The sequence below is a fragment of the Galleria mellonella genome, unplaced genomic scaffold, assembly GCF_026898425.1.
Source record: "Galleria mellonella isolate WM207_F2 unplaced genomic scaffold, CSIRO_AGI_GalMel_v1 utg32, whole genome shotgun sequence".
NCBI classification, from domain to species: domain Eukaryota; kingdom Metazoa; phylum Arthropoda; class Insecta; order Lepidoptera; family Pyralidae; genus Galleria; species Galleria mellonella.
In genome coordinates this window covers 299679-321082 of record NW_026442075.1, presented here as the reverse complement: position 1 = coordinate 321082, position 21404 = coordinate 299679, and the positions used below count along the sequence as shown (strand labels likewise).

The following is a 21404-nucleotide window of genomic DNA, read 5'->3' as shown; positions in this document are numbered from 1 at the left end:
ATTAGATGCTTGTTACTTAATGAAGTGTAAAAGTGTATCTATTGATCCTGAACGGAGTGATTTAAAATTTATTTAATCATCATCATTGTTATCATTTCAGTTTTCTTTGATGGGTGAAAATGGTATGGTAACCCCGCCTGCGCTAACGGGATACGCTGGCGGAGCACCAGTGAAGGGTGATAGATGAGAATGAAAACAGGCCAGTTAGCCCATCATGATGAATTCATCAGAAATTAACCATGATAGTTTCCAGGGAGAACCGCGAGGAGGTCGACCTGGTTGGGTATATTGCTAGCAATGGGATTCTCAGTCTCCATTACTAACAATCCCTTTCCCCCCAATAATATAGGCGACGGTTATTTTCCATTATGTGGGCCGTCAGCTTGTTAGCCAATTCGAGTTGCATAAAAAAAACTGTAATTCATTTAAATTTAATTTTTATAAATTATATTTTTTCTCACTAATCGATAGGTACCTTATCGTATTTAGTTTTTGAAACTATTGCTTTAATTATTGTTGGCAATCTTTATGCATAATTGCTCACGCGAATTAGACGAGTATGAAATTGATATCAAAGTAAACAGAGCTTTATTGCGTGGCGTTAGTGATTAAAATGCAAAATTGTTGTCTATAAAATATAAGTGTTGCCAACATTATGAGTAGAACCAAATAAATCTCACAGCGGGAGCTGTTCGATTTTTAATTTCATTTATTTTATTAGGGGCTTTTCTTGCCTAGTCGAATTTAATCGATTTACATAGTTGTTTTTTTTTTAGTAAATGTTGCTTTATAAACAGAATTATCTATGCTTCACTTTTTAGTTTACTGAATTTAGATATTTGACTACGACCTTGAAAGTGCACTAGATTAGTAATAGTGCATTATCTGTGGGCGTAGCGGTTTAACATACCGCCTAACCTTCTACCGGTCATGGATTCGATCTCTGGAGAATACAAACATGTTTATTAGTATGTCCGTTCAGTTACAGAACGCCATTATTACCTGCGTGCGTCATGTTTGCGTAAACATTCTTAGCCAGCGGCAGCCTTTGAACTGAATGAAAAAAAAAAGATATTTGGACATGTTTTTTTTTATGGATGATAATGAAATGGTAACCCCACCCGCACTATCGGTATACATCGGCGGGGCACCAGTGAAGGATGATAGGTGAGGATGAAGTAGGTCAGTTAGCCCATCGTGACGAATTCAATAAGAATTGTTCACGATGGTTTCCAGAAATGAACAGGTTATTAACACGGTAGTAAACGATTGTGAATATGCTTGTAACATAGAAAAATAAATTAAATTTATTTATTTATTTATTATATTTGAGGGAAGCTTACAGCATAAAGTATAAAGCATAGATTTAATAAACAAAATAAGTATTTTTTGTTTAATCTATGCATGCACCAATCACAATACGTGAGCAATTTATTTGATGGAAATTGTGAACAGTTTTATTACATTTAAATTACAAAAGCTTCATCATCGTCATCGTCATCGTCATCATTCATCATTCCATTCCCATCTATTCGTGAAGCAAATCGTATCGCAAACTATTCTTACTAATATTATAAATGTGAAAGTGAGTTTGTTTGTTTATTTGAGTAATCACTATGAAATTTTATTTTATTTATTTAATTTTTTTTTATACAACATAGACCATTCTAAGTTAAACAAGCGTCAGCTTGTTGCACACAAATAACAATACAAACATATACATAATACAGATATACACAGTAAAAGAGATAAAAGAATGAAAAACAAAAACGAAAAATCAACAAAAAAAAAAAAACAAAAAGAGCCATCCTTTTCATTTCAGAGCATTCCCATAGTCGCCTCTTAATTTCAATGTTCTATCAAATTTTGAAGATTTTTGAGACTGCTTCTCTGTCCTTATGTATCGCGCCGTATCGACTTTTTCGGTACTAATTGTGGCCAATTTTATTTAAAAGTCACAACACTAACGAATACTGACAACGAATAAAAATGGCGTACAAAACAGTCGAGGGATTCAACGTAAAATATAAGCGAAAAGGGTTGCCAACTTAAAATTTTTCAAGTTGGCAACCATTAAAAAAAAAAAGTCATGTAACGCGCTGTTCGAACCCCACTTTTTATATTAATATACCCATAACACCACTCTTGCCCCTGTTACGTATCGTAATGTTTCACAATACACCCCAACCCCCAAATTGCGGGGGGGGGGGGAGGGGGAAGGGATTTTTGTCCTCATTGCTATCAATATACCCTACCAGGTCGACCTCCACACGGTTTCCCCTGGAAACTATCGTAACTAATTTATCGATGAATTCGTCACGATGGGCTAACTGACCTGCTTATTCATCTTCACCAATCATCTCTCACTGGTGCCCCACTAGTGTATACCGATAGCGCAGGCGGGGTCATCATTCCATTATCATCCATTAAAAAAAAAACCCAAAATGCATTATGTAATTCCCTTACAACACCCACAGTAAAGGAATAGGGAGCCTATTCTATGCCGGGACCACACGGCAATATACATTTTATGGGGGGGGAAGGGATTGTTAGCAATGGAGTTTGACAGCCCCATTGCTAGCAATATCAGGTCATACCTATCAGGTCAACCTCCACGTGGTTCCCCCTGGGAACCATCGTGAACAATTCTCATTGAATTCATCACGATGGGCTAACTGACCTGTTTCATCTTCACTTGTCATCCTTCACTGGTGCCCCGCCGGTGTATACCGATAGCGCGGGTGGGGTTACTATTTCCTTATCATTTATAAAAAAAAATACATTTTAGGGTACGTTTGTTACGTTACGTCGCCATATTAATTTTCATGGGCAATTTGTTGTCATTTACAGTTGTGTTACATGTGCACGACTGTAAAATTACACTTTACAACGGGATAAAAGCGAGATCTGTCTTGTTCAATGCTAGTGTCTGCCCTAGTGGAACGTTAATCTTGACTCATCCATTAAGTCATTGTAATAGTTCTATTGAAATAGAATAGTCAAAAAGTATCAATATCTGAATTTTAGCAACATGGATTTTAATTATTTTATATATCAATTAACCTGACTTTATGGACACTCATTATTATACATGGCTTCTTTCATACATGCACTTATATTACTTGCATACACCCACTCTAACTTGTCTGCTTCGCTTTGGAATCATAATTTTTGTTTGTATAAATAAAATCCGTTATTGGCTGTATTCATAAGAGACTTAACATGTACATTGTGTTTTTAAGAGCTGTGGATTTTTGTATAAAATAAAATAAAAAAATAAAATAAAAAGTTATTCAACTCTAGAAACTGTAGAGGTAATAACTGTGGGGTAATATATAGTAATATCTATATATTGGGGGGGGGGGGGGGAATAGATTGTTAGTAATGGGGTCTAATTTCTCCATTACTAGCAATACACAATAGTGGTTCCCCCTGGAAACCATCGTGGCTAATTCTAGTGGAATTCGTCATGATGGGCTAATTGACCTGCTTCATTCTCACCTATCATCCCTCACTGGTGCCCCGCCGGTGTATTCCCATAGCGCAGGCGGGGTTATCATTCCATTATCACCCATTAAAAAAAACCCATTGCTAGCAATATAGGATATATTGCTAACCGGAGTTATGAGGTAATAAACATAAAAGAAAACACAACCGAGTTGAGTTCCTCCTTCTTTGAAGTCGGTTGAAAGATGATGATTCAAAAGAGCTTGTGTATTATGCATGTATTATACATATAAACCTTCCTCTTGAATCACTCTATCTATTAAAAAAGCCGCATCAAAATCTGTTGCGTAGTTTTAAAGATTTAAGTATACATAGGGACGGACAGACAGCGACAGCGACTTTGTTTTATAATATGAATATATACAAAAACTATATATAACAACAAAAAAGTATATACAAAAAAAAAAAAACAAAATAACCTTTCAAAAAGGGTTAAAAAACACGAATGATCTCTTTGAAGCTACATCAACATAGATATATCCCATTCAATTGTCAGATAAGTACTCAAGTCTGCGAGATCGCCGCGAGATTTCTAAGACCTTGACTTGGTTACACTGGGCCGTCTACTCCCATTAATTGTATAAGGGCATCGCAGTTGTGATGCATGTGTATGTGGCTTGGATTAGTTGCCGTTTTTAACCGACTTCAAAAAATAAACATTAAATTCAACTGCATTTATTGTTTGTATTAACGCAGTATCAAAAAGGGAATATTGCATTGGTTTGGCCACTTGAAGAGGACGGGTGATAGAAAAATAACGAGAGAGATTTTTTTTTATTAGTATTTTAAAGGCTTTTACCTTGTTTACTTGATATACGTATATCAGCCCTCTCGTACCCTGAACTGATTTCTCAAACAAAACTGTATCTATTTTTATTGAACACGATTTAAAAGAGATGTTGGGAGGAGCCGCTCTAGATGGATATATTATGTGTCGACCAAATAAACAAAGGGCTGAAAAAGGGCCAAATTAAAAGTACCCGTAACCGGAGAGCGTGTATGAAAAGATCGATGAATGCGCAGGAAGCGAGAGGTCCAAATTGTTCACTATCTTAAATGGTGTAGACCAGGGGGTGGACAACCGGTCGATTGTTGGGGGAGAAGGGATTGTTAGTAATGCGGATTATCAGTTCCATTGCTAATAATATATCCTAACAGGTCGACCTCCCCGTGGTCTCCCCTGGAAACTATCTATGCCGAATTCCAAGTGTATTCATCACGATGGGCTAACTGACCTGCCTTTTCATCCTCACCTATCATCTATCACTGGTGCCCCGCCAGCGTATACCGTTAGCGCAGGCGGGGTTACCATTCCATTATCATTCATTAAAAAAAAAAAACCGGTCGATTGTGATTGACCGGTCGATCGTGACTACTAGTCCAGTCGAACTTAGCAAGGCAAAAAATATAATATTTTGTTAACCTAGCAGACGCTTAGACGCAATGCTCACACTAATATAAATAAATGACAAGCAGAATTTATCTTGTAATTTATATATAAATAATTAATTATGAATTAATAATGATTTAAGACATAGCTAGAACTGACATTGCTGAAATTTTATTATTAAACTTTTTATTAATTAATTTGAAAATATGAATATGAATAAATATAAACTACAGAATATATTAAATAACTATATAATACTAATAACAATTACGATATGAATACATACACACCAATACTTAAATAATGAATAATAATAATAATAAGAAAATACGTAGCTATCGTGATACAATTTCAATGACTGGATAATATTGTAACAGATCCTCAGACTATTTCTAAAGCGAAAGAAGTGTTGTCCTCCTCTCTCGTAATCGCTGTGCACATAACAGGGTCCATAATTGAAATGTTATCTACTAATTATATTATGGAATGCAATAAGAAATAAATAAATAAATAAAATAAATAGTTACTAAGAATAATTTTTCCCTCTTAACAAAATAAAAAAAAAAAAAAAAACTACAATACTACATTATTGTGTACTGAACTATGTTGTTTCATTTGAGATTTTGAAAAGTATATATTTGGCAGTACGCACAGGGTTTCGTCAGTAAACAGTAGATCTTGGGTCTAGTCAAGTCGGCCACCCCTGGTGTAGAGTATTGAATCTGTCCTTTGTTTTTTTAATCTACTTAGAATGGCAAACAAGCTGACGGCCCACCTGATGGAAAGTGGTAACCGTCGCCTATAGACATGAGCAGTAGCATGGACATAACAGAGTATACTGTTTTGTCCATGATACCCCCCATGCGTTGCCATTCCTGAGGACTCAGGTGTTATTCCTCTGTACCCTGTAAATTTACGCCATATCCCACCCTTCAAACCGGGGGGAATGTATTGTTAGTAATGGAGACTAAAAGCTCCATTTGCTAGCAATATATCCAACCAGGTCGACCTCCCCGTGGTCCCCCCTGGAAACCATCGTGCTGAATTCCAAGTGTATTCGTCTTGATGGGCTAACTGACCTGCCTTTTTATCCTCACCTATCATGCTTCCCTGTTACTCCGTCAGCGTATACCGAAAGCGCAGGCGGGGTAACCATTCCATTAACATCCATTAAAAAAAACCCTTCAAACCGAAACACAGCTATGCAGACAACTGCTTTACGGTTGAAACACGAATGGGATAGAGGCACCCAAGCAATAGACTTTTGTACAAAGTCTCCTTCTCCCTTTATAGAGTTAGTAATATGTTTATGCCCTAATAGTGCATAGCATTCATGCTAACTAAAGTTAAGTCGCTTGTTAAGATTCGAGAGTCGCGCACCCGACACGCTCTATGCTGATGTAATAATATTCAAATAGTGATGTGTTAATAGTGTAAGTTATCGATATCGACAGTGACATGACATATTTCGTCAATCGTCATCATTTTAATCATTCATTTTCCACTGGTCACAGTTGATTTGCGGGCTCTTAAGTGAGAAAGGTCTCTCAACTCGATTGTATTTTTTATGTGATACAAAAATGATATTATTAATGTTTGATTTCACGTTGTTTTCATAGTGATTTTATTACGATTGCTGTTAGTCTTTTTGTATGAACCAAAAATAAAAAAATTTAATTACATTGGCAGAGACGAAAGAAGGCGAATAAAAAAAAAATTATGTATACATAAATATTGAACAACACAGAATTCATGTAATTCTGATAATGGATTAATTTAAATAAAAGAAACTAAAACATCGATAAACACAACATCTCTACTACACAGGCGGAGCGCACGCGCATATTGTCACGAACTCGACAGCATGTCTTTACCATTTAACTTTTTTATTGCAACACTATCGACTTCATTTCTATACATTGCTGTTTATGCACTAATATTTGTACGAGAAACAAAAGTTGCCATATAAAAAACAGCATTGGACATTACAAACTTTTTATGTACAAATTGGGTTCGTGATTAGAAATTCAAATATCGAACACTGCAGAACTATTAGTCTTGTTATGGACATATCATGTTGTATTCGTATTGTCGTGTCTGTGAAAGATTTTTTGCTTTTTTTTTAAGAGAAAAAGGAGTAGAGATATATACGTATTTATAGTTTGGGGGAATAACTTTACTAGTATTGTTTTTTTTATGGGTGAAAATGGTATGGTAACCCCGCCTGCGCTAACGGGATACGCTGGCGGAGCACCAGTGAAGGGTGATAGATGAGGATGAAAACAGGCCAGTTAGCCCATCATGATGAATTCATCAGGAATTAACCATGATAGTTTCCAGGGAGAACACGAGGAGGTCGACCTGGTTGGGTATATTGCTAGCAATGGGATTCTCAGTCTCCATTACTAACAATCCCTTTCCCCTCTTACTAGTATGGTTATGTTTTGGTATATCACAAAATATCATCTGGATTCAAACCTCAACCTTTATTCTTGTGTACAAACTAAATAAAGCTTGTGTTGTGGGTCCTAAACATTCATTATAGTATTTACATGTTATTTAAAAGTTCGTCGTATAATTGTTAATTACTTATTTATTTATTAAATTGTGACAACTGTAATCGCTCAATTCAACAATATCAGATTTTTTTTACCATAGACGTTAGCATAATTTATCAGAGACAAAAGTATATTTTTATACTGGCTGTTAGGCTAAGAAACACATGCATAATGCTATCAGATATAAAGATATTATTTTGAAACTTAGGTAAGAATTATTAAATCTCCGTAAAAATCTTGTAAACAGGTTGTGACGACAGTAAAAGAGATCGCCTTGAAAATGATCGCAGCAAAATGTCACAGAAAGACGTCTAGATGAAATTTTTGTTTCTTTTTTTTAATTATAATATTAAATAATGTATTATATGTATGTATGTGTATTAGAAAGAAATATGGATGAATAGGATTGACAGTCTTTTATTGGATCTTTTAATTTGTGTGTATGATTTTTCACAATATAAAGTAGCAAACAAACTTTACGACCCATCTAATGGAAAGTGGTAACCGTCATCTATAGATATTAACAGTACCATAGACAAAACAGAGTGTACTGTTTCGCTCATGATACCCTTCATGTGTTGCCATTCCTGGATCCACATTATTGGATCCCCCCTCCCTCCAAATTCTGACGTTGCTACACTTCTTTGAGCTTTGGTATGAATATCTTTAAAGTTATGTTTCCACTGTATCAAGTTATACTATACTTAGGGGCAAGTAGGACTATATTGAAGTCGTATAATAGGAGTAAGTATATGTTTTTTTATACAACTTAGAATGGCAAACAAGCTGACGGCTCACCTGATAGAAAGTGGTAACTGTCGCCTATAGACATGAGCAGTACCATGGACATAACAGAGTACTGTTTCGCCCATGATACCCCCCATGCGTTGCCATTCCTGAGGACTCAGGTGTTATTCCTCTGTACCCAGTAAATTCACGCCATATCCCACCCTTCAAACCGAAACACAGCCATGCAAACACAACTGCTTCACGGTTGAAACACGAATGGGACAGAGGTACTCAAGCGATCGACTTTTGTACAGTCTCCCTCTGGTAAATATAGGTTAAAAAAATGAGTAGAAATAGGAAAACTGGTCGTAAATTATATGTAAATAAAATATAGAATAAGCACCCAAGCCAAGATAATATACTAAATAGAAGACTAGACTGTAGTTAGAATATATAGGCCGTATTAAGGTTGTAATCTATACTTATAATAAATCTGTAGAGAGATCAATTCTGTACATAAAATATATTTACAAAATAACTATCAGGCGGTGATTAGTGATCGATACTGATGCCAAAAATGCAATCAGTAAAGTTTTTGTCTGTCTGTTTGTCTGTATGTTCGTTATAGAAACAGAAACTACTCGACGGATTTTAACGCAACTTGGTACAATTATTCTTCATACTCCTTAGCAGGTAATAGTATACTTTTCATCACGCTACGATCAATAGGAGCAGAGCAGTGAAGGGAAATGTTGAGAAAATAGGAGAAGTTACTCCATATTTATGCTTCCGTCGCGTGTGCAGCCTTATTGGCCACTTTTTAAAATGTAAAAATGTCCACCCGTGCGACGCCGGGACCGGCCGCTAGTAATACATAATACAAATAATAGTTTATCTAGCCACGACTTTATATCGCTAAGTCAGTGAAAACCTGTTATTGGCTTTTATATGGATAAGCTGTTATTGTTTTAAGCTATAAATTTGAAGCTGTTGGTTTTCCAATAAATAAATAAATTAAATGTAGAAAGTAATAGTACATAAGATGTAAAAATATAATAAAATATAAAAAAAACTGTAAATAATTATCCGGGGTATTAAAAAAAAAAGACTATACTTAGGGTCAATCTGACCTAATTTTCATAGTGTACCGTATACAGAGTAACGGTGTTTGTTGACGCAGGTTATTATATGCTCTTGTTCTTACTTAGTTAGTTAATGTTTGTATGGATTGCTATATAACAGTATTTCATGTAGACAGTGGTAATTAGGCTTTTAATGAGTAACGTTGGCCGAGTTTTAGCGAGTAAAGTATGGATTTGATACAATCTTTCAATTTTATATATTCTTTATTGCACTAAAACATACATTAACAACAATAAGTTAATAACAATGTTAGCAAAGGCGAACTTATCCCTAAAAGAGATTTCTTCCAGTCAACCTAACACAGTGACATAGGAAGTAGTGAGTGGGCAGTAGTGACGCAAGACAGAAATTAAAATGAATATTTACATAAATTATTATATTATTAAAAGATACATCATTTTTTTTTTTTTTAATATTTTAAGGGCTTTTACCTTCCTCAGGTATATCAGTCCTATTGTACCCTGAACTGATTTCTCCAACTCTCTCTTTCTCTTTATCTACCTTCCCTAAACGCGGAAAGAGAAGAATTAATGGGCTTCAATAATTTACACAGATGCTCAAAAATTTCTGGTTTAAGTTCAGCTAACATAGTTTGAATAAGACCAACATTCAATTTATTTAAGTTAAAGTGGTGCATGAATTCTTCTCTTTCCTTCGTGTTAATACGACACTCTAATAGAATATGATGCACATCATCGATGGTATTACAAGTTTGACAATGGGGTGACAAGGACTTCCCCATCATATGTGCAAATTTTTTTGATGGATAATGACCAGATCGTAGACGAGCAGCTAATTTAATACAGTACCTATTGATTTTAATTCCACAAAACCAAGGAATATGTGGAGGTTCAGCCTGAATGGTTTTGTACCAAATGCCTTTTTCTTTTGAAATTTCGTTAAAATATTCTTTCCAATCTTTTTGACATTGATTTTTGAATACAACGAAGAAGAAAAGATACATCATTAATACATATGAATATAAACCTACATAAATAAGAATATATTATACATATATATATAATATGTTAAATACAACATATACATATCATCTTTAGATGAGGTGTAAACGTATAGTTCTGATGATGGTTAAAATAATATGATGATTATAATAAATTAAAATGTTTCGTCGTATAAAATTCTACGTTGCATAAAATAAAATAAAATAAAAGTGTTTAAATAATATATTGATCGATCTTTCAAATAATATATTGATCGATCTTTCGGCGTAGAAAAAGCCACCTATTCCTTTCTCGTGGATTTTGTAAGGGGCAACTAAGGCAATTTAATGGTCGGGGGATGGACAGAAGCATCTCAAAATATGAGTATCACCAAAGCCTAACTGCGGTGGGGGGAAAGGGATTGTTAGTAATGGAGACTGAGAATCCCATTGCTAGCAATATACCCAACCAGGTCGACCTCCTCGCGGTACCCCCTGGAAACTATCATGGTTAAATCCTGATGAATTCATCATGATGGGCTAACTGGCCTGTTTTCATTCTCATCTATCACCTTTCACTGGTGCATACCATTTTCACACACAAAAAAAAAAAAAACACCTAACTGCGGTTGCTATACAATACAAGTATATAATAGAGAACTACTATATAATTATGATTATGTTTTTTTATACAACTTAGAATGACAAACAAGCTGACGACCCACCTGATAGAAGGTGATAACCGTCGCCTATATGTTAGACATGAGCAGTACCATGGACATAACAGAGTATACTGTTTCGCCCATGATACCCCTCATGCGTTGCCATTCCTGAGGACTCATGTGTTATTATACTGTGTAAATATACTTACATAAATACATTATATATTGGTATTCTATTGTTATTGTTTCAGTCGTTAACTGCCCACTGCTGGACATAAGCCTTTCCCATAAGCGGAGTTTTGCCAGTAGTTGCCACGCTTGGCAGGCGGGTTGGCAACCGCAGTTAGGCTTTTAGAGATGTTTTAAGGGGACACTGCTGCCCATCCCTCGCCCTCTCTTACGACATTAACGGGAAAGGAAGGGGTGGCCCGATTAGTCTACAGTCACTGTACAATTCAGGCTGTTTGATAAAGTATTTTACTGGTATTCTGAGCTCCCCTTTTTGTAAATTCAAATTCAGAATTTTTTTATTCAAATGAGCTTGTTTACAAACATTTTGAAATTGTTTTTTTTTTCTTCAATCTACTGCTAAATTCATAAAGTTATTATCTGTTGAGAAGAGCCCGCAAAAAACTCAACAGTTGCTCTTTTAAATTTTTGGCGTACTGCGTTTGAGTCTCTTAGACCAGGGGTCGGTAACCTTTTGAGTCGGAAGAGTCAGAAATTACAATTTAAAAAAATTATAAATTTTTTAAGAGCCGCAAAAATTTCTTAGAGCAAAAAAAAAAACAAATAGTACTTGCATAAATAAAGTTTAGTATCTAATCCTTGTTAGTCGATTCAGAGCGATTACATTTTTTTTTTTATAATTAATTTAATAAATTTTTTTTATACCACTGAGGTGGCAAACAAGCATACGGCCCACCTGATGGTAAGTGGTTACCGTAGCCTATGAACGCCTGCAATACCAGAGGTATTAAGCGTACGTTGCCGACCCTGAAGAAACCTCTTTACCCCCCTTTTGAAAAACCCCATGCTGTAGGAATTGCTGCGTATTTGCGTATGGAACTAAAGAGTGGCATGTGGCTCGCGTGCCGCAGGTTGTCGACTCCTGTCCTAGACGCCTTTTAAGGCAATAAAACTCATCATAATCACATTTCTATGCGTTAGTAATGAGGCGTGGAATGCGCGTTATGTTCGGTCACTTCCTCGTCCCAGTTCCTCACGACCTAGTGAACTAATGTCCCCCCCCCCCCCCCCCCCCAATTACGCACAGTCCGCGGCGACTCCACATCACAGGTAATTATCATCACGATTAGGATCGTTAGCGTTTGTAGGGCAGATTGCTGGTTCCGAGATATCCTTAATTTTGTATGCTGCTTGAAGAAATGTAGAGAAATGTATTGCTCGTATATTCTTATTTTTTTTTTTCGTATCGGGGTTAAGCGGCGTGAGGGTAATGATTAGTACGAGAAAGTTTGTTTCGAAAATTGGTTTAGACGTTTTATTCGTTCCAAATTCGCCCCATATAATAATATAAGTATGTTTGACTTATCAAATAAAAGCAAAGAAAAATATAGTAATTGGTAGGAATATTTGGGTTATGAATGGTTAAATATCTAAGAAACCATACGATAAATGAACGAGAACATATATTTTCCGTTTATTATTTTTCTTACATATCGTTAAGCAGCGTAAGGGCAATTGTTAAAATTGGAAAATTTGTTTCCAAAATTGAATTCGTTGATTTATTCTTTCTAAATTCGTTCTTTACGTTTCTGTCCCTGTATAAAAAAAAAAAATTGATAGGAATACTTGGATTATGAATATTTATTTATTTATAATTTCGCACATATTAAAATATGTCTACAGGGCGGACTTAGTGCCTGATGGTATTCTCTACCAGTCAACCGTTATGCTGAACAGCGAGAGTAAATGGCGGTGTATTAATTTGACAAAACAATTTGTAAATTAAATAAATGTTTTTAATTACTAAATATTTTACTGAACTAGGTGCTTTCATGAGGAAGTACATATCGCTGGTTATTTGTAGTTTGGGCGCCGAAAGGTTAGCACTGGGCTCCGAGCAGCGATCTAATAATTTGTCTGAAGACGCCTCGTTTAGAAATAAAATACGTGTATCATCCATTAAAAAAAATCTATGTAGGACATCACAGTAAAATTATAGGGTACGTAAGCGTAATTCCTTAATCCTCAGTAACAGCAACGCATGATACACAGTATATTCTGTGACATCCAAAGTATTGTTCTTGTCCATAGACAACAGTCACCTTTTTCCATCACGAGGGCCATCAGGTTACATGCTATTTTCAAATAGCATAAAAATAATCCCGTCCATACAATGTGACCGCGTTGAAGGTCGATTGATTTCTGAATGAAATATTAAATCCAATTTTCTTTTCCAGGACACGCCATGACGACACCAAGGACGGTTATGATGCTATGATTCAGCTTATGTTATAACAACAACATGAAATGAACATGGAATCACCAGTTAGAATATTTATAGGTAAGTTTCTATTAATACTATTTGTACAGCTCTTTTTTCCCATCAGGTGGGCCGTCAGCTTGTTTACCGTTTTGAGAAATGCTACGGATCCTTACTACCACGAGAATATTTGTGGTAGTGGGTTTGTTTGTTTGTAACACTTTATTGTATAAATAAATACTTAAATTATAGGATACAGTGTTCTTAAGAAAATAAATACAATGGCGGACTTATTTCATAAAAGGGATCTCTTCCAGTCAATCCAAGAATGTCACATAGAAATTATGAATTGGTAGAGATAAAAAAAAATAGAACAATTATACGTGTTGTTGTGTTTGATTGTTGATCAGTTAAGTTTCTCATTCCTTCCATATTTCTAAAACTATTAGTTTTGACTGTAAATTGATTAGTAAATTTTTTTATACAACTAAGTATAGCAAACAGTGATAACCGTTGCCTATAGACATGAACAGTACCGTGGATATAACAGAGTATATTGTATCGCCCAATGTCAATTCTTCATACGATGCCATTCCTGAGGACTACAGTGTTGTGCTTCTGTATCCTGTAATTTCTTTACCATATTCCACCCTTCAAACCAAAAGACAGCCATACAGATGCAACTGCAAACGGCAGAAATACGAATGAACAGAGGTACCCGAGCAGATGAATTTTGTACAAAGTCTTCCTCTGGTAATGTTACGAATAGTTTATCCTATTTTATATTATTATTAGATAGATCATATATTATCGCGAAAAAAAAAACCCGAATAAAAACATTATAATAAAAACATAGAATGAAAACATTAGTTAAAAAAAAATCCTATTTTTATGTATACTATAATGTCAAATTGTATTAATTACAGGTGTAGCATTAGTAGTAAACTTACTACTGTTGAGCAGCACTTTAGTTAGTGGCAACGCGTTGCCTCACGAAACGACATCGACTACAGTAAAAAATGAGAAGAACACACGACACGAGAAAATTAACGGTACAACATGGAACCCGAGAAACAATATTAAGAGTCCTGATACGTCATTAAACGAATTAAGTCCTAAAGAATCGCCAACTGAAGAGCATACAGAGAAAAATGCAAAATACAAACACAGGGGGAGGATACGATATCAAACGCAACTTAAAACTACCACAGAAACTCCATTGAGAAGAGTTAGGAGTTCGACTAAACCAACAAATATAATAATCGTTACTCCAACTCCAGAGGTAAAGAAGCCGGCTCAAATTATAGACAGTATGAAAAAATATAAAAGAACAAAATTACCAGTAATAATAAGTTCCACTCCCAGTACGTCACTGTCTGCAAAAACTGAAACACATAGTGAAGAGGAAGAATATGACGAAGAAGATGAAGAAGATAAAGAATTTGAAAGAATTACATCCGGCAAGTTTGATAATAACTTTTTTACTATACCCAATTACAATGATGACTTTAGTCATTTCACAGACCACAAAAGTTCAGACAATCAGGTAAGAGAAAATTATAAAACTTCACCTTTCGGATTTTCTACATTTTTCCCTAAAGACTCTTATGATTCTAAAGAAGATAACCATGAATCTTATAATTCTGACAGTTTCTTTGACTTTGAGTTAACAACACCAAAAAATGACTTTTTTGACAAGAAATATCAGGAAATATCAGAGGGTATATTAAAGAGATTGAGTTCTATACCAACTCATAAACCAACAAATGCTACTAACGTGCATAAAATTGTAAAAGAGAATATTGGATTAGAAAGAGTCAATAACAATACACCAACAAATAAGTCTACAGTAATTATAAAAAATACCAAAGAAATACGTCTTTTAGATAATGAAAGCGCTGGTACTGCTAACAGTGGAATATCTGATGTACAGGGTACTAGTATTTATTACGAAATGTCCGTATTGTCGACTGAAACATATGCTATAAACCATTCAGATGATGATTGTGATAATGACACGTTGCCTTTAGATCCCACAATGAGTTCATCATCTGAAGAACAAATAGCATCTATAAAGGCGACACAAGCTACTTTATTACCGGGAAGTACGAAACCAACATATCCTGATCCAAAACCTTCACACCCCGATCCGAGTTCTGAGTCTATATCAACTTTATTTACTAATTATCTCCCTATTTCAAGTATTAATCCATCTGTATATAATTCGGTCAGTTCTACACCTGTATCTGTACAAAATAATGTATATAGCATTTCATCTACTGAAAAACCTACAAAAGCATTTTCTAGTAGCTATAATCGAAACCGAAGTTACCCAAAACGCCTAAACTTCAATGGAACGAGAGATTCTCCAAATAGTGTCACATCAAAATCAGAATCAGCCTCTCAGCGATCTCAGACAAGAAAATTCTATCATACTACGCCCAAAACAAAAGCCATATGGATGTTGCCACGAAGGAATATAACTAAGATTAATACAAGACCAGCAACTATATACTCTGAGCATTTTAATATAAAGGATAAATATTCTACAACACATCGTCCCAAGCAACCAAATAAAACCATTCTTACTACTGTATCTTCTGAAATAGACCCGGTATTACAGAGCGATATTAGTGGTATAGAGAAGGTCGTTCATTCTCCATCTATATCTGATAATAGTATTCCCTCACTATGGAAAAGAGGATCGACGAAGTTTGCTACGTCCACGGCGACACCAGCTGAGACCGGAGATATTAATGATATGGAAATACCGCCAACTTTGACTGCATGGGCACTGGCTAGTTTGAGAAGTCCACCATCTTTGCCAAGTTCATCAATAAATGCAACGGGATCGACGCAAAAAAGCATCGATGAGAATGAATTACAGAAAGTGGGAGAAGTTACAGGTATTATATTTTTTATATCTAAATATAATATTAATTAAACATAGAAATGAAATTAAATATATTAATTTATTTAGCTAACATGTTTAAAATAAAAATGGGTGATCGAGTGTTGTCTTCAGTATAATCTTACCAAGTCATATAAAAAAAGATATACGTAAATTAAATTATTTTTCTATATTATATTAGATATTCTAGTAACGTTATTTACATTCTTTGCTAATATTATAAACGTGAAAGTGAGGTTGTTTGTTTCTTTCCTCGTGGCCCCTTAACGACTTAACTAATCACTATGACATTTGCTGTACTCGTATACGTACTATATGAGAGGGAGTAGGACATAGGCTACTTTTTATCCTGGTCTGTGAACATATATATGCCGGTATCATGGACGAAGTCGTAGGTAAAAGCTAGATATTTAATATAAGAAAAAGATAATGGACGGTAATTATATACTCAAGTTGTCAGCCCTTAAATAAATAAATATATTCACCATCATAGTTGCTGTAGTGGTAAACGTACTTCTTGATATGTTCACGATTTCTTTATTAACTTAAGTACGAAAAGTCAGGGCACAGTTATTTTTCTACTTTTAACATTTCACAAAACTACGATCAGTAGGTTACTTTACCAAATATATAAAACTTTGCTTGGAATAAAAATCCACATACAAATTGACGAACGTTGTTAAGACAAGAAAATAAATAATAATTGGTTACTCTGTCACCAACACGCTACTAAATATATACTAATTACATAAAAATATACTGTTTAAATGTTTTATAAGAATTATTTATTTTATGATTTCAGATAAGAAAGAAGGAAAAAATACAACTCCTACTTCAACAACAACTACAAAATTAAATAATGACATTGAAACGAAGAAAATAGTTGAAGTGGACCAGAATAAGTTGGGATGGAAACCAGTATTCATACCAGCTTCAACTGACCAGCCCACAAATCATGCTAAAACAGAATTACTACTTACATCAGAAAGATTGCCAGCGGAAAGTAACTTGTATGTAAAAAGTAGTGCACAACCCAGTATTCCAACCGAATCTATTTCATTAAAACCAACTGAAATGGTTACAGAACCTTTAAAAAATGATAGCAAAAAATGGGTTTCCGTGACAGAACATTCAGATACAACACCGGCGATATTAGGAGAATCGATTAAAACAGAAGCTGTTCCAATTAGTTCTACTAATTTAACAGGTTTTGAATCTATTACAAAACTTCCTTCAGATTTGACAACTCCACAAGATGAGATTGTTTCTAACGTACAAGAAAATCAGTCAAGTGTAAGTGAAATAATAACAAAATTACCTACCACAACTGATTATGAGATAACAACTATAAGATTTTCTTACGTACCAACGGAAGAAGTAATGAATACTACTGAAATGAATATAACACAAAAACCTTCTACTAGTACTGACTGGCATCCTGTTTTTCCAACTAGAACTAGATTGACAACTATAAACGATGGTCCTGTTACAACGTACCGGCCTCAGTATATGACAACTACCGACTACAATGAAGAGACAACTACAGATGTTACTGAAATTATTTCTGTATCTTCAGAAGATTCGCATGAAACTGAATCTGAAAAATTACCCGATGTAACGGAAATGATTAAACAAACTACCACACAAACTGCAACAAAAACAACAATAACAACAACAACCGAAGAATCTACAACGGAACCAATTAGTACACCAAATTTAATACCACTTGAAACTACAACGTCAGATAACGTTAAAACAACAGTTGCTCCCGAAACTACGTCTATAGTAACAGAAATTGTGACAGAAATAAATACTGAGATGCAGCAAAAGTCCACAACGGAAGCGCCAACTACTATAGTAACTGAAGAAGCAACTGCAACATCGTCGAGTGAAACTGACTGCACTTCTGAAGAGGACAATAACAGTAATGAAGTTATTACACAAGACTCTTCTGAATCTACGACTACAGCTCGAACCACAACTATAAGTACAGGTATACAAACACAAATACAAGATATAGATGAAAAATTAATAACAACCGAATCAGGAATAACGACCACTGAAGTTAATATTGTAAATACACAAGAATTAACAACACAAAGAGATATAGAAACAACTACACAGCGAAATGCAAAAATCTACGATACAACAGTAACGAATGAGGATACTACAATAGAGCTTACAACTGATTTTGGAACAAAATCAGTTAACGATTTGGAGGATGTCAGCAGTTATAATGGGGAGATGACTACAGAAGCCAGGCCAAGAGTTTCAGGTGAAGGTGAAGAGGAGAGCTCTGGAGCAGCTGTAGCCATAGCAGTCAGCACAATTGGTGTTATTGCGCTAATTCTGCTTATTGGACTTTTGGTGAGTTATTTTTTAATTGCATTAATTACATGAATATGTGTTCACTGTCCTATTAATTTCATTAAACATCTGAGATCAAATACACATACCAAAAGTGACCAGGGATCAAGTACATCTTAAACCATAAAAAATATCCAATTAATATTTACCAAATCTAGTCGTCCAACCTGGCTTCTTACTTTAAATTTCATGCTTAAGTTAACATAGAATTTAACCTTAATTAATGTCGTCAATGAAAAGGCAAGAAGACAGAAATGAAGTTTTTTTTTTTAATTTTTATTGTAAAGATAAAAAAATTAACAATAACACACAATTGACACGAATCACAAAATCATCTATTGATACAAATCACATAATCACAGTGATTTAGCATGCTTAAAATCAGTTCAACAAAATTACTTTGAGGAATGGCTGCCCACGTTCTTTCGAACAAGTCAACAAGTTTTTGTCTGTGGAGCCTCGATGTGTTGAGCGGTATTTTGAATGTACTGGTCTTGTCTGCGGGTGATGATGAAAATTGTTCTCCATGTCGCTCGGCCATGCTGCTTGTGATACGATAGCGTGTTCAGAGGAGGCCTATGACGCTCTATGTAGTCGCAACAGCGACCGAGATAGTATGTTGCTGGGAATTAGCTTGACTTTCGATTTTCGACTGTTCTCATCATCTCTTCTCGTGTCAAATGATGTTGCTGACAATTTTTTTGAGTTCTGATGCAGAAATTTTATTTCTTTTCTAAAACGCTATTAAACACTTTAATTGGAATCCTGATTGACAGTTAATTTTCTATTTTTAATCAAAATTCTTTATTCAAATAATGAAATTTATTACAAAAAACCAACAACGATCCGAAAAAGTTAAAACAATAATCCTCAATTACGGCGATGTTATAAAATGTACTTGAGCCCAGACATTTAGTTCAAAACATGTCCAGAAAAAAACAGCTGACTGCTGGCCGATGTGTATTTTTTTTTAACAAAAAACAAAGTGTACTATTTTTTTTTTAGTGCTGCGAATAACTTATGTATTAAGGAAACACTAAAGAATCAGGAAACTGTATGGTCTATAAATCTAAAAATCGGTCTGGAATATAAAATAGAACCCTTATAATTATGCTACCCTAGTACTTTAAGATTAGACATGTGTAAACGAAACGATTACCATCAGTCAAGTCGCATGTTGGATTGTTATTTTTATGGTATAAAAATTAAAAAGCTTTGAAGGGTAATGTTACTGTAACATTGTTATGTAATAACCAGACTTTTCTTCCAACTTTATTTGTACGATTTTTTTTTGTAGGCTGTTAAGATGACTATGGCCAACACAGTATAAATTGCTGTATCACCGACCTCTATATTTGAATCACATTGCTTGTTTGCTATCATGGGGTGCGGCCATTTTGATTAATATTAGCTATATAAAAAAAAAAAAAAAAACAATTATATACAATTTAAATGTGTAAAAAATATAATCAATCTATTATATACACACTTAACATCTACGTACTATAAATATCAAAAACAAGTCCTTAAAAAATTAATTAAAGATAAAAAAAAAACTCTCTGAGGTTACTGCCAACCGGTAGGGCACCTAGGAGACTTGGAATTGAGAATGTGAATTTAAATTATATAGTTACAAAGCAGTATAGTTGTAGAATGTTTCTCGTCTCTCCTATCTTCTTGTTCTTCTGATTCTTGTCTTCTCAAATAGAGTTATAAAATGGTTTTCGTCTCAGCCATTCTTCTCATTCTTCTTATTCTTCTGTTTCTTCTCTTCTCAAATTCTTCTCCGCGTAGTTTATTCATGCAACATATCCATAGTAATGTGCATAATATCTTTCTTTGAACTCATGATAACTTATGCTCACTACTTTGGGGACATTGCAGATTATTTAAGTTTCATTTTCAGTGACCGCTTCCGCTGAAATTTTAATGAAAGAAAAATTGTATATTAAATAAAAAAAAAACACAAATGTACGATTTTTAGATTTTCCCCTTTATTTGTGCTACATGACATTGTTTCTTGCTAAATTTCATGATTCTAGGTCAACTGTTAATACTTTGTAGGTTTTGATTCCCCTTGCGAATGTCAAAATATGCGATATAAAAGGAACATAAACGGCCGTATCTTTTGATTGCGTCGATTTAGAAGCTCGAATTTTTCACTGATATATATATATATATATATATATATATATATATATATATAGATATATATATAGATATAGATAGATAGATATATATATATATATCCTATAAGGGTTACGTGTTTTCTTTTGGAGGCACGGAACTCTAAAAAAGAAAGTCAATGGTGACAAATTTTTCTATTTTTTTTTATACAACACAGAATGGTAAACAAGCTGATGGCTTACCTGATGGAAAGTAGTAACCGTCGCCTATATGGTAGACATGAGCAGTACCATGGACATAACAGAGTATACCTACTGTTTCGCCCATGATACCCTTCATGCCTTGCCATTCCTGAGGATTCAGGTGTTATTCCTCTGTACCCAGTAAATTCACGCTATATCCCACCCTTCAAACCGAAACACAGCATGCAAACACAACTACTTTACGGTTGAAACACGAATGGGACAGAGGTACCCAAGCAATCGACTTTTGTACAAAGTCTCCCTCTGGTGGATATATATTATAAACTAGCACTTCGCGCACTGGATACGCGTGAATTTTAAAAGTAGAAAAAAATAATGAAATAGGCCACTTATCAAGATAAAACGTACACTACTTTTT

At 34.6% G+C, this 21404-nt stretch overlaps 1 protein-coding gene across 6 annotated transcripts in view; it reads left to right on the top strand.

The window, feature by feature from the left end:
- Nucleotides 1–21404, top strand: part of LOC113509436 (receptor-type tyrosine-protein phosphatase zeta-like) — a 107623-nt gene that overhangs the window by 63682 nt on the left and 22537 nt on the right. For all 6 annotated transcript variants that reach the window (XM_052896260.1, XM_052896261.1, XM_052896256.1 and 3 more), the window contains 3 exons: nucleotides 13356–13459; nucleotides 14305–16284; nucleotides 17092–18656. In XM_052896260.1, the coding sequence (XP_052752220.1) occupies nucleotides 13426–13459; nucleotides 14305–16284; nucleotides 17092–18656 (3579 nt within the window). In that variant the 5' untranslated portion in view covers nucleotides 13356–13425. The remainder of the gene's footprint in view (nucleotides 1–13355; nucleotides 13460–14304; nucleotides 16285–17091; nucleotides 18657–21404) is intronic.